The sequence below is a fragment of the Coturnix japonica genome, chromosome 7, assembly GCF_054131305.1.
Source record: "Coturnix japonica strain WE chromosome 7, WE-NBRP24, whole genome shotgun sequence".
Taxonomy (NCBI): domain Eukaryota; kingdom Metazoa; phylum Chordata; class Aves; order Galliformes; family Phasianidae; genus Coturnix; species Coturnix japonica.
In genome coordinates this window covers 8771053-8790756 of record NC_140669.1, presented here as the reverse complement: position 1 = coordinate 8790756, position 19704 = coordinate 8771053, and the positions used below count along the sequence as shown (strand labels likewise).

The window sequence follows — 19704 nt, the reverse complement described above, 5'->3', positions numbered from 1 at the left end:
TGTGATTTCCAGAAGAAATTCCTCTCTTTGAAGTGTTCCTTGCATTCCTGAATCTGACCTATCAGTTTGGCTGTATGTTAATCCCATTTTGTCCAAACAAGCCTGGAATCCATGGCCTCATCCTCATGGACACTCACTGCTCTACCAGATGTTGGCATTATCAGCACTGCTTTTGATTTTACATCCTTGCAGAGAACACAGAATAGTACTGACCCCATCACTGCAGAGAGCTGCCAGAAACCCCTTCACTTAGTATCACTCCATCTGCCCCTTATGCTCATGCACTAATTGAAGAACGCAGCAATCTGGTTGACTGGACATCTTTCCACACGTTGACCAGAGTTGTACAATGATTGAAGCTGGAGTACCTTGAAGTTCAAATGGCTGAGGGCAAAAAGCCCTCTTTATTTCCCCACAAGCTGTAACACTGAGCAGCGCGTGGTTGCTTGGGATAACCCTGGAGAGTCCTCAGTGAGGCTCTGACCCTTCCGTCTCTTGGAATTTCCTCTGCGCTTCCAGGCTTATCAAAAATGAGTATCAGCTGGTGACGGACTCGATGGGAACGCTCGGACCTGTTGATTTTTAAAATGCTTCACATCCTTTCCATTCATCAGTATATGAGAAAGTTCAGCAGCGTCTCAGTGTGATGCAAAGGGGATACTTTCCAGGAATGTTTATTAAAAACTTGTGCGTGCCTCCATTGTTATTCACAACGCTGCCATCCCCAGCTAGTAATAGGATGCTGCTAACAGCATATCTTTTTCCCCACTGATTTGGAAAGAGAAAATAGTGAAGCATGAACTCCGCTGGCTTTACTGTTTTCCAGCCTATTAACTTTTGAGGGCTGTTTCCCCTTTTTCTTCTTTCACTATTGCTTCAGAAGGGCTGAGGGTGCACTCCAGTGCAGAGGTGCTCCGCTTGTGTTCTTAGTGGTGTTTGAGGCAAGGACACTCAGGGTGAGCTAAAACCAGGAACGTGTCTCATGTGAAGAGTTTGAAACGCTCAAGATTTCTTTATTAGTGACATGACAAATAGGGGGAGACACGGCAAAAGAGCAGAAAGTAATGGATGAGACAGAGGGGGTGGATTGGAATTTTCTGTTCCTCCATTTCTGCCCAAGGAAAGGAGGGATTTTTTTGCTTCATGTGAATGAGGGTGATTAAAAAGCGTGTTTTCCTATTTAATGTGGGACTAGAAGGTCCCAATTGCACTGTGCCGGCTGTTGCCATCTTTCTGTTCCCATCTCTCATTGCCCAAGGTCTCCTGAGCCACCAAGCCCCGCTCCTGCTGGTCAGCCCTAACATAGGGACTGACCCTGTGACTTCATCTCAAGCTGACACCAGAAACACCCCAGGGTTCCTTTGCTCCCTCCCATATGGATCTAGGGTATCACAGACTCCCCCTCCCCATTAATCTCGTATCCATTAGCTAAGTCTCTCCATATCTATCCTATCACTTATTCATGATCATCCAGATCAATCTGTTGAGAAGTGCATTTATTGAAACCCGAGCTTGGCTTTCTCTGGATCACACAGGCCCTTAAGCCCCATTGCTGCTGCCTGGTGTACCACTATGAAGCCCATTGAGGCCAGGAAGAGAGCTGGCTTAGCACAATGCAGCTTCCAAGCCTGGGAGCGCATGGATTCACCATCCTCGAGACAGAGGTGTGTATATACACTGCAGTACATGTACAGCACCCACACTGACTTTGAGTCTCAGTGTGGTGACTGGAGGTGGTTGCCCAAACCAGGGTGCTGCCAGGGTCTCTCATAGCGTTGTATTTGCAGGTGGGTCTGTTGTCTGAGTGACTTGCTTGTGGCACAGGAGCTCTGGCACATCAGGACTTTATTCTTTCAGTAGCAGCTGTTGCTTTATTTTTATTAGTAAATAAATAAATAAAACAGAAAGGAACTGGGAAGAAATGAGCAATTCTTGTTATAGAAGGAACTCAAGGGCTTCTCCCGTGGAAGCTCAGCCTTGCTGCCTGGCAATTCTTAAGTTTTCTGCTCAATTTAATCCTTTCAATGGATCAATGCGAGGCATGGTTGGTGTTGGTGTGAGGGCAGCCTCTCCAGTGTCACCATCTGCTTTTGTATTTAGTCAGGGCGCCTTGGGGAATGTCATGTTTAGGGGGAAAAAAAAGGGCTGATTGCAGGAAATGGGGGCAATGCTGGGCCGAAGTTAGGATGATTTACTCCGTGGTTCCTATTCTGAACGTCTCAGTTCTGTCTGGAAACAGCTCTTGGCAGCACACAGGAGAAGGGTCTCCAAAAGCACATGGTGAATGGTGCAGTACTGTAGTGCAGTACGGTGCATTAAAAGGCCTTCTTTCATTTTGCTTTCTGCTGGGAACTCCAGGAACAACTTCACAGTTTTCTGATGTCGACTTCTTGTTCTTGACACTGCGATGATAGCTGAGAACTTTTGGTGCAAAAGGTCTCACTAACACTTGTTGCTGTTAACACATTGGTGCAGAATCTGTGTACAGTTTGGGAAATGGATGATTTCTGCCATGTCTTGCCCACGTGCCTTAGGGCATTTCAGTGGGAAATATGCATAACGCTGCAGCAAAGTTAGAATTAAGTCTGTTTGCTTCATGTCATTAAAATCAGCTTCTTTACTGGGAGGGCTGGAGGTTGTTGGCCAATACGTATGTCATCTACAGAAAGGAAAATCCAGGGTACCAAAATGAAGGACAATGAACTATTGTTCCACGTTCTGCCTAATGTAATATAGAAATACCGTATCAAATCTCTTCCAGCAGAACTAGCCTGTAAAAAGCTAATGGTGCTGACATGTGTAGGAAGAATATAAGGGCCTCGACAATCAATATCTTAGGGATAGAAAACAAATCAGGAAGAATGTAGGTTTGTGAGTCGATGAAAAAGTCCTTAATATTAGTGAACAGTTGAGCACAATGGCTTTTTTGGAATACCTAGCAAAGCAGAATTTGTGTTTTCTATGGGAAGACGCAGGGCAGACTGGTTTGCAGTAACCAAAGAGCAGGTTGTTATGCTTAATTCTGCATGATGCAGGCCATGGTTGGCAAGCAGGGTGAGCTGACCCAGCAGGCTGATCACCCCAATGCTTCTGTAGAAGTGCTGAGATCTGCTTGCTCCGTCCCTCCCCTTTAGGATTCAACTGGTTTTTATTTTAGTAGAAGAGTGATGTGGGCAGGTCATGTTGCATCTGAAGGTCACTGAGGATCTGCACCAGATGTTTCAGTAAGCCCATTTATTGCCTTTTTTAGGTGCTGACTGGCTGCATCCTTGTGCAACACCATTGTGGCATGATTCTGGTGGAAGCTCTATCAAAAGCTAAACTAATTTTGGTCTGCATGACTTAGCCCAAGAACACAAAGTTTAAGACTATTTGCATGGTGATAGATCGACTTGTGGCCACAGGGCACTGATGTTTAGCAGAAGGCCATGGATAGCTGCCTTGGCCATACTTCTGTGTAACTGGAAAGTCTGATTGCTGTTCACATCTTTACCCCTTTCCTTATCCCAGATAAGCCTGCTTGCACATCCTTCCCCGTCACACAGCTTGGGTTTCTGTACTGAGGTTTGGAAACACCTGGCTGAGAATCACCCTCAGCTGGGCACAAGTGTTGCCACAGGTCTACTGCTGGGAGATGCTGAGCCACATAAGGACCATCACATATGTGTCTGGGAAACACTCACATCATGTCCCTTAATCAAGGAAACTCTTGCAAGAGAAGAAAGCAGAAAGCTCTGTGAAGTCTGCTTAGCGTTGGCTGATTTCTGAAAGCACTTTGACCTAAGTGGTGTGTGGGTGTATGAAACTGTAAACACGCTTTATTTACATTTTCTCTTATTATTATTATTATAGCATGACATTTGATGACTAGCTGTTCTAAGTTTGAAAATGTTTAGACAGTTTAACCCACTATTCTATTTCTATTTTTCCTAAAGATTGATGTTTCCTCCGGCTGCCCATGGGTGTTGGGCGCTCTGTGTGCGAATCCTGCCAGCTTCACTTCTTTCTAATGGGAGGTTTTCTGTTTTTCTGCAGGGTGCCAGGGTATGGCTGCGGGAGCAGGACCAGCTGCAGCCATGCACTGTTGGCCTGTGTGCCGATGGAAACGTGCGCTTCACCTCCGATTACGGCACCGTAAGTGGAAATTTGCACAAGACTGTATGCTGTGCCTATGCAGGAATAGCAACTGGTGGCCATTCGTGGTGGCTTTCTTTATTCAGTGCCCTCTGTGAGAGCTGTCCTGTGTGCTTCCTTTGCCTGCCCTCTTCATTGCTTGGTAACTGACTGGGCTATCTTGCCCCCGGTGAAAGCTCAAATGAAAACATCTTCATTTTGGTTTGTATTGGATGGGCCAATTGATCCCTAAATGTCGTGTCCTTATTCTCTGGCCCTGCCTCACTGCAGCTCTGAGGTAGGATGTCCAGTATTATACCACTGAGCTTTTGCCATTTGTTGTTATTTCCTTAAAAACATCTCGAGCACCAAATCCATCAGAAATGTGACTTCCTGGAAGGAAAGGAGGAGCCGACGCTTATGAAACACAAGAGATTGGAAAACACATTTGAAAGGGACCAGCACAGTGCTTTATGGATAAACATAACTGAGATATTGAGAGGGATATTTGTTCGTGTACTCCTTGCACTTAATGGACAGATTTGGGGTTGAGGAGGAAACCCTCCTCTCCTGCTCAGCCTGGCCTGGTTGGCAGTGCTTACCTTGGGTTGTCTGCTGGCCAGGTTTTGCTTTATTCCTGATCACTGTGGGGACTTGGAGTGAGTCCTGGTCATTTTGTTTTGACTGTGGGCTCGAACTGAGACAAAATCAATTCATCACTGGAGAGAAAGTGGAAATCTTTGGCTGGGTTGTGAAGTGCTTGTGTAGTAATTTGATGGCTGGCTTGTAGTTAGAAAACAAAAAGCTGATATTTTCTTCCCAAATTAATAAAGATCTTGTTAATGCCTATAATGTTCCCTTTTAAACATCAGTTGCTGTTGGAAAAGGGGGATTCCAGAGGCATCTCTGCTGACAGATCAATTTGTCTGTGCTTTCTCTCTTGCTTCAGGCAAATTCAGCCGGAGGAGTCAACTCAGCCATGCAGACCACAAGCCAGTCCAGCCCCACCATGTACAGAGCTGGGGAGGGGGGGATGTCTGGGCTGCTGGAAGGGTCTGGAACTGAGCAGTGGGAAAATGAGGGTCTCCCCACTAGCATGGCTGGAGATGGGCAGGGGCTTGGATCAGATTCTTCTTTAGATGGGCATGATGTATAACACCAGCCAAGAGCCTCAGGACAGGGTTAATAGATGATGATATAATCATGCTAATCATTTAGCCTTGCGTTCAGGGCCACTTTCTCTTCAGGGTCCCATTTTCTCCTGTGTTGTCTACAGGAGGAAGTAAACAGGCTCTGACCCATCACACAGTTATTTTTCATACACAACAACCTTTTGGCACAGGTACTCTGAGTGCCCAGGGTCTTCTGGGACTCGTGCACTCAGCTTTTTTTCCCAGACATCTTTTTTATTGTTTCTTGTCTGGCCCAATGGCCACAATTGCTGACATTGTGGTGGTAAGTGGGTAATTGCCAGGAAGATGCAAGGAAAGATCACATCATGCAGTTTTGGGCTTGCTCCCTTCCAAGATTTGTCTGAGTCAGCAGAGAGAAGAGGGGCAGGGGTTTGCTGACTCATGGGTTGAGAGTGCTATGGTGGCTTTGCTCCTGATGGTCCAGTTCACATCATACCTTTGCAGCTCATATTCTGAATTTAGGTGTTCTGTTCTCCCAGACTGCTTCCTGGTGAGGTCCCTGCCCCTTGGGTACAGGCCCAGCTCCATGAGGATGATGCTGCGAGGGGGGAGGGTGACCTCATTCTGTCTGCAGCTTCCAGCTGCCTGGCTGCCCTTCTGCAGCAGCTGCAGCAGCCTGCAAGGAGCAGGCGGGAGAAAGCAGTTAGATCAATGCTATGGATGGCGTGCTTATTCTCTAGGGAATCTGTAGGGTTCTTTGGTGGCATCTGGGGAAGCTGACAAGCAGGGGTGAAGATAAAACAGTGCCCCAGAAGGGAAGGAAAAGCCTGTTTTCTTCGCAAGGATTGCTGCAGCCTGCCTATATGAAGCATCTCATTTGTCTATCTTGGGTTTTGCCATCTAATGCAGCCTGAGATGCTGGGTGGGAGATGGTACACAGCTGAATCTGAGAGTGGGAAGCAACTGAAATAGCATTTGTGAAATGCCAGCATCATGCCTGAAGAGGAGGAAAGGAGGACAGGGATTTGGCTATGATGGAGGGGAACAGCAGTTTCATCTAAGTTGTGTGCAGGGAGGTGAGGAGGATGACCCGATAGCTGAAGTATGGGCTACTGAGGAGGAGGAAGCTCCAGCAGGAAGATGGTTGCAGCAAATGAGGCAGGAAGAGTGTATAGATAGAGAGGACACTTCAGAGCAGTGATAGAGGTTAATAAATGTCACTTTGAAGGCTGCATCAAATGTGTACATGCCAGCATGTGCACGGGAGATCTCTACTTTGGCTTCTCAACTGCTTTGACTTCCTTTACCCTTGACACAGCCACCAGACACTGGTCTGCTCCAGGGCAAAACCTGGAATGTGAACAAGCTTTGCTTGCACCATGCTGCAGTCAGAGATGTGATCCTACCTGTGCTTCTGTGCACGGCTGCTCCTGGTCTGCTGGGAATAGCTGCCACCATTGCTCATACAGAGCACTGTGTACAATACCTGTCCAGGTGGTGCCCTGCTCTGGCCAAGGAGACTTAATTGACAGCCAGGTAGCCCTGCATTGACCTGTCCTGGCAGTACTGAAGGTGAGGGGACAGTTCTGTAGCAAAGGCAGGGAGTGTGCTATGTGGGTTGTGGTCAAGGAGCTCCGGTAGGTAGGAACAGGAATGGAGGAACTGCTATAAAAATAGGGAACGGATCTGTGCCTTATTCATTTCCTTTTCCAGTGTTGAATATAAAGAAAAGCACTTGTTTCTGTAGGAAATCAGACTTGTATGCCTAGGTGACATGTTCTTATTTGTCCTTATTCCTGTTCCTCCAGGTGTTCCAGTACCCCAAGTCCTCCCTTTCCATAGAAAAAGTCTTGCCTATGCACCAGAGCAGCATCGATGGGGTAGAGGACATGTCCATGCTGGGAGACCTGCACGAAGCTGCCATCCTGCTCAACCTGCACCAGCGCTACCAGCAGGGTAACATCTATGTAAGTGCTGAGCTGGGCCATGGCTCTGCTGGCTGACAAGTGTTGTTTATCTCTGGGGCTGCTACTTTGCCTGGGAAGCACTGATTTAAGCATTGTTTCCTGAGCATTGTTTCATGTGGATAATAAGAGATTTTTTTTTTTTCTGCTTTTGCCTTGCTAGCTCCATCAGCCCTATGAGATCCTTTTCCTACTGTAGGGGCCTCTCTGCCTATGTAGAATGTAGCCTTCACCTATAGAATTTGTGTACTCACCACGAACATCTGTCACTTACTAGCTGGTGCTCATGTTGCCCAGATTCCCTGCTGCTGTTCAGGGCTTATAAATGGCCAAGTACACAGGATAGTACAACAGGCTGTTGCTGGGTATCACTCCTGAACTCAGCTAGGAAAGCACACTTGTTGCCTGCTTTCCTGCTTTTACAAGCGGTTGTGCCTTTTTGAGTTGCTCTGCTCCCCTTGCACAGCAGCATACCAGCACATCTCATGATTTCCCTCTTGGCTCTGAGGAAGGAGGCAGGCATCAGGGGAGGGAAGTAAGAGGGAGAGAGCTCTAGGATGAGGCTGCTGGGTGGCAGCATGCTCTGCTTAAGCTGAATGTTGTGAAGACCGCCTTGGGCTGCTTTACCTTGTCTGTCCATCGTCTGTGTGTACTCAGAATTTTTCAGACTATGACAGGAAAAATGTAAATCTATGTTGCATAGCAACTGTTCCTAAGGCAACTGAACTGTATGCACCTGTATCCCAGGAAATGATCAATAAAGTGACCTGGTTTCTGAAGCATCTCTTGCACTGGGACGAGCAGGATGAAGTGCCCTTCTCACCCTGCCTGGCACCAGAAGTGGCACACTGCTGCCTCTGACAGCCCTGTCCCTCTGCTCCTCATTGGCACAAGCTCTGTGCCTCCTCCAGCCATATGGAAAGGTGTTAATGTTCAGACGTGGTGGCATTTCTTGCCTGCACACTGTGTGTATTTAGTATGTTCCTAGTTCACAATTAGAATGTAGTAGGGCAAGGTTGCAGGTGAATCTGTACTGAGAAAGAAAAAACAGATCAGGAAAGTGTGCTGTACAACTTTCTCAGTGCTTTCCCTTTGGCTCCCACTTGTCTTGCTAAAGGTCATCTGCTCTCTCATTGCTTCTGTCACCAGTGAACTGTATTTCTGCCTACAAGGCTCTGTATCAGAGGGTCTTCAGGTCTTGTTCCCTTGTTGCCCACTTATGAGGGTACTGCTGGTAATGCAATAAGACCCATGTCATGGTTTGTCCCTGGTGATCTGTGTTGCTGCTTTACCACATAACTCTTAAATAGTTTGGTGACTACTGCAACTTATTAATCTGGCTTCTGGCTTCGAAGCTTACTATTACAGTATAACGGTGAGAAAGCACGTGTCTTTCTCATCACCAAATGTTCTACTTAGAGCTTCTCCAATGGATGCTTGCAAATCCTTATATCTGTACGTGATGACTGGTAGTTCATGGTTTGGCAGTAATACTAAGCAGCTCTCCAAGGGTTTCATCTGAAACCCTGCTGCAAATGGCTGCTCCTGGAGTATTTCAAATGAAATACTTTCAAAACAAAGTGTTTAGAAGATGTCACAATATTTTGACTTGAAATCTTGTCGTTCAGCTGTCAGTCTCGATTTGGTTTTACCATGTGATTTAAGCTGCTCAAACAGCATTTTTTTTCAGCAGCAGAATGATACACTTTAATATCTCTTATCTTCATGTCCCCTCTTTGTTCAGTAGCTGCTTGAACCCAGACAAACCCCCTGCATCTGGGGTGCAGCCATAGAGGTGTCCCCTGACCTTCCTTTAGTCCTAGGTTTGTTTGTTTGTTTTTTTTCTTGAGATTTATTTCCTTTCTGTGTTTTGTTTTCTCCCCTCAGACCAATATTGGCTCCATCCTGGCTTCAGTGAACCCCTACAAGCCCATCCCTGGTCTGTACAGTGTGGATGCCATAGAGCTGTACAGGCAGCACCGCCTGGGTGAGCTGCCTCCCCATATCTTTGCCACTGCTAACGAGTGCTACTGCTGCTTGTGGAAGCGTCACGACAGCCAGTGTGTTCTGATAAGGTCAGAAAGGGGGGAATTGGCTGCTCTCTGGCTGTATTATGTGCCGTGGGTGGGAGGGCTGTTACTTTGATTTGTCCTGGAGCTGTGAGTGCAACACATCTCTTCCTCCACAGCGGAGAAAGTGGAGCTGGAAAGACTGAGAGCACCAAGCTTCTGCTGAAGTTCCTGTCAGCCATGAGCCAGACCTCCCTCGGGGCCCCAGCCTCTGAGAAGAGCACACACGTGGAGGAAGCCATCCTGGAGAGCAGGTGCATTTCACCTCCATACCTGCAACTATCAATTTGCAGGCACTACCTTCTGAGCATCACTTGTATTTGGGCTGGTGGGTCTGAGCAGAGGGTTAAGACTCCAGCAAGGCTGGGATTTCTACAGCCTTCAATAGCTCCCCTGCCATGTCCACCTCTGAGCTGGCCCACAAGTCAAGGCACACCCCTGGTTTCACATCTCCTGTGGCACAGTGCCCTATGGCCATGGATGGAGGGCACATGTGTAACATCCCTCCCTGTGGCAGCGCAGTGTGGGCAGCAGGAAACCTTTGGGAAAAAAATAAAAGCTCTTAAGTACGGCACAGTCACGACTCAAGATTTTCTGTGATCAGTTGTTCTATAATCTGTTATAACGATTAACTTCTGAATAATCCCCTATCTGCGTCCGTATCAAGAGGAACCGCACAGCAGACAGATGGAGACATTTAAAAAGCCCATATTTCTCAGGGTAACAACTGCGGTCGTTTTTTTTTGTTCAAAGCTATGTATGTCTTAAAATCAAGCATGACGACACCCAGGCCGTGCTTGTGGGATCTCCGGGCTCTGTGCTTGTCAGGCCTTCAGGTTATTTTAAAATTGGCTGCATAGCAAAATGGAATATTTTAATCCTGGATTCCGTGTGTCACTTTGAATGGTATTAAGTTTTTCCTCCCATGCAAGAACCAAACTTGCATGGTAACTCACCCCTTCCCATCTGTATGAGCTTCCTGAAGACGGGATGGTGACCAAGAGACAGAGCTTTCCAACTCATCACCCATCCAAAGTTTGATAGATCCTTTCCCTTTTTTTGAGATACTTTTTTTTCTGAAGTGAATAATGTGACTCTCTTAGAATGAAGTTCCCTAATATGTAATTTGTATGTACTCCCTCAGCTTGGAAATCATGTGACCTGTATCAACCTAATTGTGTTTTTAAGTAGCAGGACCAGGATCTAACCAATCAATGTAGTAATGCTTGTTTGAAGATGTTTGCCTGTAAGTTTAAGAGATTACTGAAATCGGCTTCTCTTTCAAAAGAGGAAGCAGAAACAAGAAAAAAAGCAGATGGTTTGAAGCTGCAATATTTGCCCTAGATGGTGCTCCTGACCATCGTGAACAAAATACGAGCCCATTCTGTGGGGTGCTGCTGTATGAAGCACACGACCTGCTGACCTCTTACCATTTCTGAAGCCTTGCTGGTGGGGAATGCCCTCAACGGAACGAACACCAGCTGCTCACACTGATCAGGGTCTAATTTAATTAAGTCAATCCCAAAGGTTTAAAATTGCGTAGCGCATGATGACAAATTGCTCTTGCCATCCTTCCTTGCCCTTGAGCTCTTCCTGCTTGTCCAGTCTGTGGCTTTAACAAACGGATCTCGCACAGCAGTGTGTGCTGTACAAGTGGCAGAAGGCTGGGCACAGGCTTTGTTGTAGCGATAATCACATCACCATTCCCTTCTTCATTGCCTTGTTTCTTGCAGCCCAATTCTGGAGGCCTTTGGAAACGCCAAGACGGTTTATAATAACAACTCTAGCCGCTTTGGCAAGTTCATCCAGCTGCACTTCTCTCAGCATGGGCACATCCAGGGCGGACGAGTCACTGACTGTATCCTTTTCTTTGGTGGACCAGGAATGGTTGGAGGGAGTGGAGAGAAGGAGGAGCTCAGGGTGGGTCTGGAAATGGCTCATCACCATTTACTGATTATTTAGAAGGGTGAAACCAAAGCAAGTCAGTACGTCCTGCACAGTATTTGTATGCAGAGGATGACAGGAATTCACAGCACCAATTTCAGCTCCTCCTTTTGGGGTGCCCATCTCCAATGGACCTTGAGACCTTAATCAAGGACAGGAAAGGGTGGATGTAGTCCAGTTATGTTGTGCCATGACCGTTTTCTTCCTTGTTTGCCCACGTAGCCCTATCCCAAAGGCTGTGACACATCTTTTATCTACATGAGGCAGCTAAAGCTGCATTTATTGACGTTGGTGTTCAAAGCTGCCGATCACTGCAAACCACACCAATTTCCACTGGAGCAGCAACCAGATGAATTTACTACTGCTGTAAATAACAGGCTGGGATTGTTTAGTCTCTGCTCTTTGTGCTGTCGGTAGATGAAAGATAGCTGTCACTTGCAGAAACCCAGAGAGCTGATGCAAGACTTATGTGAAATGCAGTCTCTCGGATTGGAGTGGCCCCTCTAATCTCTCGAGGTAGCCGTGGTATGGCTCATCCTTTGTTAGGTTACCCCACTGTTATGCAGGTTCTGTGTTCTATGGGACCCTGCCCTTTTATATGTCTCTTTGGCACATTATACCTCTGTGGAAAGGGCGTAGTGAGGAATAGCCATATACCATTTGAATGCCTTCTCCTTGACACGTGGGTCAGATTTACTGGAAAAGGTAGGTGTCACCGCTATCATAGCCATGGTGAAGCAGTGCAAGTGCTGCTGCTGCCTTGTCATGGGTTAACCTATAAAACCATGACATGCCTCCACCCCTGAGAGCAGTGTGCAGACACCAGCTCTTCAGATGTTACTACCACAACAGCCCCAAGTGAGGAAGAGGGTGGTGGAGGGACAGGAGGTTCTATATCCATTGGAGCCTGTTCCTCTGCCTTTGATAAACACCAGGAAGTCCAGAGAGGCTCTAAGAAAATGGGTTTACTGAGGGGAAAAGGAGAGAGCAAGTAGTTTGGTTCCATGGAGATGCTTATGGTGGTACATCTCCAAATGTCATCATCTGTGCTCTGATTCAATTTGCTTTGGACTCAGGAGGCTCACTGAGGGGCAGGACCAGAACCTGCAAGGTTCCATTTCCCTGTGGGCACGCTCTCAGTGACTTACATGCTTAGCAGCACAGCTGCATAAGAGAAGATCTTGATGTTCAGCTTGTTCAGGCAACATCATTGCTAAGCTGGAGGCAGCCTCTCTTGTGCATTGGCCCTAGAGATTTACCTGTATCCCATCCTCCCTCCGCCTTTGCAACCACAAGTGCAGCCTCTTCCTGCTGGCTACGCCTGCATTCTTTGTTTCAGAACAGAGTGGTACACCAGAACCCTGGGGAGAGGAATTATCACATCTTCTATGCTCTGCTGGCTGGTGTGAGCGGCGAGCTGAAAGGTAACTCCATTTTCTGGGGTATTGCTTAGTCCCTTCTCTAGTCCAGCCTGTAAAGCCTTGGCAACAAAGGTGCCAAGTGAAATAGAAAACAGTGGGGACCATGGTTAGCATTACTCTTCTCTCTCCTTTTCTAAGCTGGTGTCCCAGACTGCTTCTCTTCCCTTGTGTGTAGTATATTCCTACCTCTTGATCATCCTTTTCTTCTTTCTCCATAGATCTTTCAGTTCTCCTCTATTCTTTTTGAAAAGGTGCATCAAATCTGCAGATAGTATTCAAGATGTGGTTGTGTAACATATATGTGCAGAGACCTATTTCAGTTTTTTATGTTTTGCACTGTGTTCCTTCTGTGCAATTCTCAGTAACCAGTTTTTGATTGCTGCTCAGCACTGAGGCGTGTTCAGAAATCCTGCTGTGGCTCTCTGAACCGTCTCAAGTGGAAATACTTAATTTAGAGGTCATTGCTCATTGTGTATATAGTTAGGAGTACTTTTTTCTGTACACTTAACAAGATTGAATTTCTTTTTTCTTTTTTTTTCTTTTTTTTCCCTTCTCTTTTTTCCAAGTCAGTTCATTACTAAAAGCTCTTTCTATGCCTCTGCAGGCAGCCTGGGGTCTGACTGTTCTAAATCATTTTGCATACCACTGCCAGCTTTGCTCCTGCACACCCCCTCACTCAGTGCGGTCGCTGTCTAGGTGCACCCCCCGAGGCATTTGGAATCTGTTTAGATGAACATACCCATTGTGGTGGCCATACCCATTGTTTTAGGGTACCAAGACTGTGGGAGGAAAAGGCTATTTGCTAAATAAACTGTTGTCTCTTTCTTCCCTTGCTTCCTTTGCTGTTGCAGAGAGCCTCTCCCTTGCTGAGCCGGAGACTTATCGGTACTTGAGCCAGTCTGGCTGTGTGAGTGATGAGAACTTGAATGATGGAGAAATGTTCACTAAGGTCATGGTGAGTTCTGTGCTAATCCTCCTGAGCTTCCTGGGCACAATCTCATGGGCTAGGTGTGCTGCAGGATCTGGACATGACAGGCGGAATTTGTCCTACTCTAAAACCTTCTGAACTCTTTTACCTGCTCATGGTAAAATCAAGGCTCAAAGAGTGTTTTTAGTGTACAGCAATGGGAGAGTCTGGGAAGCAGTCAAGGATGAATAATAATTTAGAACAATGGAGACTCTGGGGAATGTGATTCTCAGCCCTCTGCCCCATACTGGTTCCTGAGAGCTCTCTAGATGTCCTGGTACTGGAAACCTCACATTGACCATTTTAAAGGGAACACTTGAGCATTCTCTAGAGGTGTTCTAGTTGTATCACCCCTGCAAATGGCATATTCTGAAATACCACACAGTTTTCTGTCAACATCTGCAACTTTTCCAGAGTTCATGAGTTCATCAGGATGAATATGCAATCCACATTTTGTTTGATAAGTGGTGTGTTATCAGCCCAAGGGCTCTAGTAATGTAGGTGGAATGAGACAGGCTAGGTGAGTGGATAAAAGGGGGAAAGAGAGAAGTTTAGGATTTCAATAGCTCCTGCTTAGATGTGATTTAAAGGAAAGCAATGTCTCTAATACAGGAGAGGTTTTCAATGACAACGTGGCATTTATACTTCAGCTGAGGAGTGGGCTTGGGGTGTGAGTGTGGTGGTTCCATCGTACTTTGGCTGTATCTACAGCCAACACTGGCTGTGTGGTTTTGTGTAGACTGCCATGAAGGTGGTAGACTTCAGCAGTGAAGAGATCCGAGACATCTTCAAACTTCTTTCTGGCACTCTTCACCTGGGAAACGTTGAGTTCATGACAGCTGGTGGGGCCCAGGTTACAACCAAAGCAGGTAAGTAAAACCCTCGTGACTTGGTCAGTAATGCAAAACCCCATAAGACCTCCAGTGAAGTTCACTCTGCAGTTCTTTCTCCCTATCCTGGCCAGCAGCGCCTTTGCCAGAGGATTCCCCGCAGTTTAGCCTTGCCTCTGTTGCCACAGGAGGCATGGCCTCAAGCACCAATATGGTTTAGTTGGGCTTGCATACTTTCAAAGCAAGTTCACAGTCTCACAGTTTATTTTTTGCTTTGAAAGAGCAAGGAGAAATGGGAGCAAGGAGGAGTTTTAGATTGTGGCAGAAATGCTAATTCAGGGCCTGAATCAGGGACTGAGCACCTGGTAGGAAAGCAGGGCCAACCCAGGGGAGCTCAGGTGCGTGCAATGCACTGAGTGACTGCAAGGGGTGGAGGCAGGATCCATCCCTTCCCACACTTCATTTAAGGGTTGGCAGTGGAGGTAAGGGTATCTCACTGGAGATTCTTGCATACCTGAGTCCTTCCAAAGGTAAGCAATTTTTTCCCCTTTATTTCTGTATCCATGGCTGTTGTGTTTGGGCTTGTCCTTGTTTGCTGCAGCCAAAGACTTTGTTACCCTGCTATTATTGCTGTACTTTCCCTCACTTTATAGTGTTAGATAGATAAATCTATTTCAGATTTGCCTCTGAAGCGCCTGCTAGTTTGCACTATTACGGATAGCCAGCCTGAGCTGTGCTGATAAAGTGACTCCTTAGACAAATAGAACTAATGAATATATATCATGAACGCTTGAAGTCTACAGTTAATTTCCTCTTTTCTGGACACAAGTTCAGCAATCCCATGCTGCACTATTGTGCCTTTAGGAAAATGTATCTTCCCACTTGCTGGTGCTGGGCTTTTCTTGATGTTCTGCCCTTCCTGTTGTGAGCAGAAGGGCTGTCTTTAACTTGTGTCTAGTAGGTATGAGAGCACACAGCTTCAGGTGTGCCAAGGGGAATTAAGTAAGGGGGTTTCTCTTGCTGGGGCTTAGTTCCTTGCTTTAGAGGAGTCCCTGAGAATTCCATGCTGAGCTGCAGAATGTGGATTCCTCGCCCCAGTGGGGATCCATGCAGGGGGGGAAAAAATGTGTCTCGTCTCTCTTGTTAGTGTTGAACATTGCCAGTGACCTCCTGGGCTTAGATGCCTTCCAGCTTTCTGAAGTCTTGACTCAGAGATCCATGATTCTGCGTGGGGAAGAGATCAGCTCCCCCCTCACTGTGGAGCAGGTAAGTATCTTAGTGTGTTCTGCTACTTCTGTGCTTCTTGGCCTTCTATCACCTGCCTGCTTGGGTTTAGAGTTTCCTGTTATACCCTTTCAGCTGTGTCCTTCAGTCTTTTGCCCTTAGCAGTCCATCAGGTCCCAGTGTTGCCACTTCTGCTTTCCAGCCTTTAGGGGCAGTTAGTGCACAATACCAGTTTTAGATGATCTTCAGCAACCAGGTTGCCCTCCTATCATGCAGAGGATGCTTCAAGTGCTTTGTGGTCATTGCATGTGTGCATGCTTTTGCTTTGCAGAACTCCCAGGTTATCTGGTGTTTATTGGAAGGTAAAAACTGACACACAGTTACCACAAAACATCCAGTGGATGTTAGGCTGTTACCCCACAGTAGCGTGTTTGTGTATCCACATGTGCAGAAGAGCTCGCCAAACTACAGTGTTCTTGTCTCCAAACCTGTACTGCCTGCTGGAGCCAGTCCTGCTCATCTCTTACATTTCTCTGTGGTTCATGGCAATGTTGTTCCTACTGGCTGTAGCTCATGGTGCCACTGGTCACTTGAGGGCACTCTTGTTGCTTTAGGTCTATGCATAGATAACTGGAAAATCATCTTTTCTCATTAATAAAAGGCAAGGCACTGGGAAATGAGGGCTACTGCTGTTAGGACAAAATAAGCATTGTGTTATAGCAAAGTAAAAATCTGTAATGGAAATCTTGGGCTAGCACAGACAGCAAAGGGTTATCTATCTGCCCTGTGCACTGGGAGAGAAGCCAGAGTTTCTGGGCTCCCTCTGACAGATGTCAGTCCTGCCTTGCTTCTCATTTCCTGCCAGAGGTGTTTCATGGCCTCTTTTAAGCACGCTTGCTCCAGCTGCAGCAGAGACTGGAGCTGAAAAATAGCCCTCAGACAAGGACAGCCTTTAGCACTCCAGCTCTTCACTTTACAAGCTTCAGTTTATGTGAAGTTTCTCACTTTGCATTCATTTTTCTCTCAAGTAAACAATTGGATTACTTCAATGCTCACACATAAGTAATTTTCTAAACCTCTTTTCCTGCTACAAGTGGTTGGTACGGCTTAGGTGTCCTTGCTGGGTGAGCCTGTTGCATTGACCAGCAGGCCTATGGGGTTGTACAGGCTCTTAGTCCCCATGTTCTATGCTCACCTCTTCCCACTTGCTGTTGTGGAAATGTGATGATGATGCTGCCAAGCATTTCATCTTCTGTAACGGGCTTGCTGCCCATCTGAGCTTTGACATTTCAGTGGGTTGAATGGATGAACCCGCCTGAAGGCGGGCAGAGCTGGGAGGGTGAAAGAGGCCTTTGAAAAATCTCATGCCATGTTGTGGGGGCTGTGGTTTTGCTATACAGCTGGATGGGGGAGTCTGGCTCTACTTGGATTCTGCAGCTAGAGGGCTTGGGGTCCTTCCCTGTCTTGATGCGTGAGAGAGACCACCTGGTGGAGAGAAGAGATATGTGGAGAAGGCTTGCACGCCTGCACTTTGAGATATGGAGAAGGGAGGTTGCTGTGTGCCTTAGACCTCGTGTTGCTGGAGAACAGATGCTGCCCCAGAGGAAGAGAGGAGGAGAAAGTACCAGTGAGACTGGGAGGAAAGGAGGATCCAGCTGGTGAGCAAGCTGAGGGCTGAGAGGATTCAGGTTCATCCAGTCAGGATCTTCGCCTTGGGTCTTTCTTGGTTCCCTTCTTCTCTCTGAGACTGCTTTTTTTTGATAACCCTTTTGACCTCTTCTTCCCAGAACCATAAGCCTTGGTTTCTTGATCTGAGTAGCCTGTTTGTGGAAACCCAGCATATGATCAGCCTCTTATGTTGTGGTTCTGTCTCATGTCTCTCTGTTAATTGAAGGATTTGGGGCATGCCACTCATGTTTAGTCTAAGAAAGAGCTATCAAAAAGCACAACCATCCCATTCTGGTTCCTTCTGTTTGGGAGTTCAAAAGTTCAGTTTTGGACATTCACCTTTACACTTCAACACAATCATCCATTCCCTGTTAGCATTCACGGTTTAAGCTCTTTTCTCTTGGTTATGATCACTGCATGGGATGTAGGATCAGCTCCAGGAAGGTCTCTCCACCCACCGTCATCTGGGATGTCCTGGCTGATGGTTGACTTCTGAGATGATGATGTTTTGGAGAGGCACCTCATAACTTGGTGGCGGAATGTTCTATGAGATTCTGCCCTGCCAGGTTTGAACAATTGAGCTGATGCCTGTCTGACTGCTCTACAAGGGTACTGAACTGAGGAATCAGGATGTTCTGTGATTTTTATGCTATTTTGTCTATCACTACAAATACTGGCCTACTTGTGAGTTATTTTGCCACCTACCCTACTCCAGCACCTGTTCCAAAATACATCAGTGATTTATTTTATTTTATTTTTTGCTACTCCTTTCAGCCTCTCTTGCTCAGTAACCTAAAGGTCAAACATGGTACATCTGTGCATGTCTGGCCTATTTGCAGTCCTGAATGTTGACTGTACATATAAATATTGCACCATGTATAATCAGTACAGAGGCCAAGACATTGAAAGACAAATGGAAGGACCTGAATTCCTGTAGAGATTCCTGATGCCTTTCACGTCTTCTGTTCTCCCTGTGACTTGTTTTTTCCTCCCTGCATTTACAGGCAGCAGACTCCCGGGACTCCCTCTCCATGGCACTGTATTCCCAATGCTTCTCATGGCTCATTGGCAAGATTAATACGAAGATCAAAGGCAAGGAAAACTTTAAGTCTGTGGGCATCCTGGATATCTTTGGCTTCGAGAACTTCCAGGTCAGGATTTTGTTTTTCGCAGGTCGTGTTGTTTTTGGAGAGGTCAGGTGATGCAGGGAGGATGTTTTGTAGGTTTGTATCCTGTGTAAGATAGCATAGGGCATTTTGGGACTTGTCTGCTGTCTCCTCTCTCTGGAAGTGGCAAAGTCTGTTTAGCTGCCCACTTTTGATACCTGTGTTTGTGCAGGCTGATGTTCAAGATATTGTTTATGACACAAACTCTGAGCAAGTATGATTCATACTACTTCAGTGCTACTTTAGAATTACTTATATCTGCTTGCTTTGTGCTTATATGCAAAGTAAATGTCCAGTTCTTACATGTACGTTATCTGGTTACATCCATTTCACCTTTTGCTGAGAATCTAGTGTGGAATGCTCCTGTTTGAAATTGAGAAATGTATGTTGAGCAACTATTTAGTGACTGGGCTTCCTCTTCTTTGAAATGTCTGAGCAGTGGCCTAATCTTTACAGAATGTTTCTTTCATTCTGAGAAGAAATGTGATTGCCTTATAGCATCCTTTACTACCATTTAGGCCTATTGTGTTAACCAATGATGAGCCACAAAAATTCTTCTCCTGATGGGTCTCCCCATACTGTCTTTCTCGTGTCCATCTTGACCCCCTTGTCCCTGTGCTCTCTGGCTTTGTTCCAGGCCTGGCACCTTCCCTGTAGCTGTTGCAGGAGATAAAACTTAATGTGGGGATATTAAAATCTTTCTTTCTTCCCACAGGTGAATCGTTTTGAGCAGTTTAACATTAACTATGCAAATGAGAAGCTCCAGGAATATTTCAACAAGCATATCTTCTCCTTGGAGCAGCTGGAATACAACAGGTGACAAACAGAGGAGCAGGGCCTTTATTGCTTTTGTGGGTGGTTGAAAAGAGGAATTAATTCCTCCTTTGTGTTGTCCAAGCAGGAAAGGCAGCTGAGCCTTGGTGCTGCCCTGACTTTTTCCATCTCCAAGTGCCATCCGTGAGCTCTTTGCCAACATAAGTCACTTGTCTCCAAGCAAAAGCTGTCTGTCTTGCAGGGTTTTGAGCCCTCTCCTGTTATCAGATGGTGGCTCTCATGAGTCTGAGTCTGGCCCAGAAAGAACATGGCTTAAGTGATGACTTTCTGCCAGGCTCTCAGTATAGCTAGCGAGCCCTCCCCAGCACCTGAAACACAGTCCAAATCAATTGCAACATGGTGTAGGTCTCCTGGGAATTGTGACCCTTTAC

General features: G+C 46.4%; 1 protein-coding gene across 2 annotated transcripts in view; it reads left to right on the top strand.

Moving 5' to 3' along the window:
* Nucleotides 1-19704, top strand: part of LOC107316896 (unconventional myosin-X-like) — a 65447-nt gene that overhangs the window by 3448 nt on the left and 42295 nt on the right. For both annotated transcript variants that reach the window (XR_001556636.3, XM_015868909.3), the window contains exons 2-13: nucleotides 4036-4134; nucleotides 7055-7213; nucleotides 9098-9285; nucleotides 9399-9533; nucleotides 11013-11137; nucleotides 11915-11928; nucleotides 12563-12647; nucleotides 13496-13599; nucleotides 14351-14480; nucleotides 15589-15707; nucleotides 18338-18484; nucleotides 19215-19315. Coding sequence is in view for 1 of the 2 variants with exons in the window: in XM_015868909.3 (XP_015724395.2) it covers nucleotides 4036-4134; nucleotides 7055-7213; nucleotides 9098-9285; nucleotides 9399-9533; nucleotides 11013-11137; nucleotides 11915-11928; nucleotides 12563-12647; nucleotides 13496-13599; nucleotides 14351-14480; nucleotides 15589-15707; nucleotides 18338-18484; nucleotides 19215-19315 (1406 nt within the window). In the remaining variant the exon portion in view is untranslated. The remainder of the gene's footprint in view (nucleotides 1-4035; nucleotides 4135-7054; nucleotides 7214-9097; nucleotides 9286-9398; nucleotides 9534-11012; nucleotides 11138-11914; nucleotides 11929-12562; nucleotides 12648-13495; nucleotides 13600-14350; nucleotides 14481-15588; nucleotides 15708-18337; nucleotides 18485-19214; nucleotides 19316-19704) is intronic.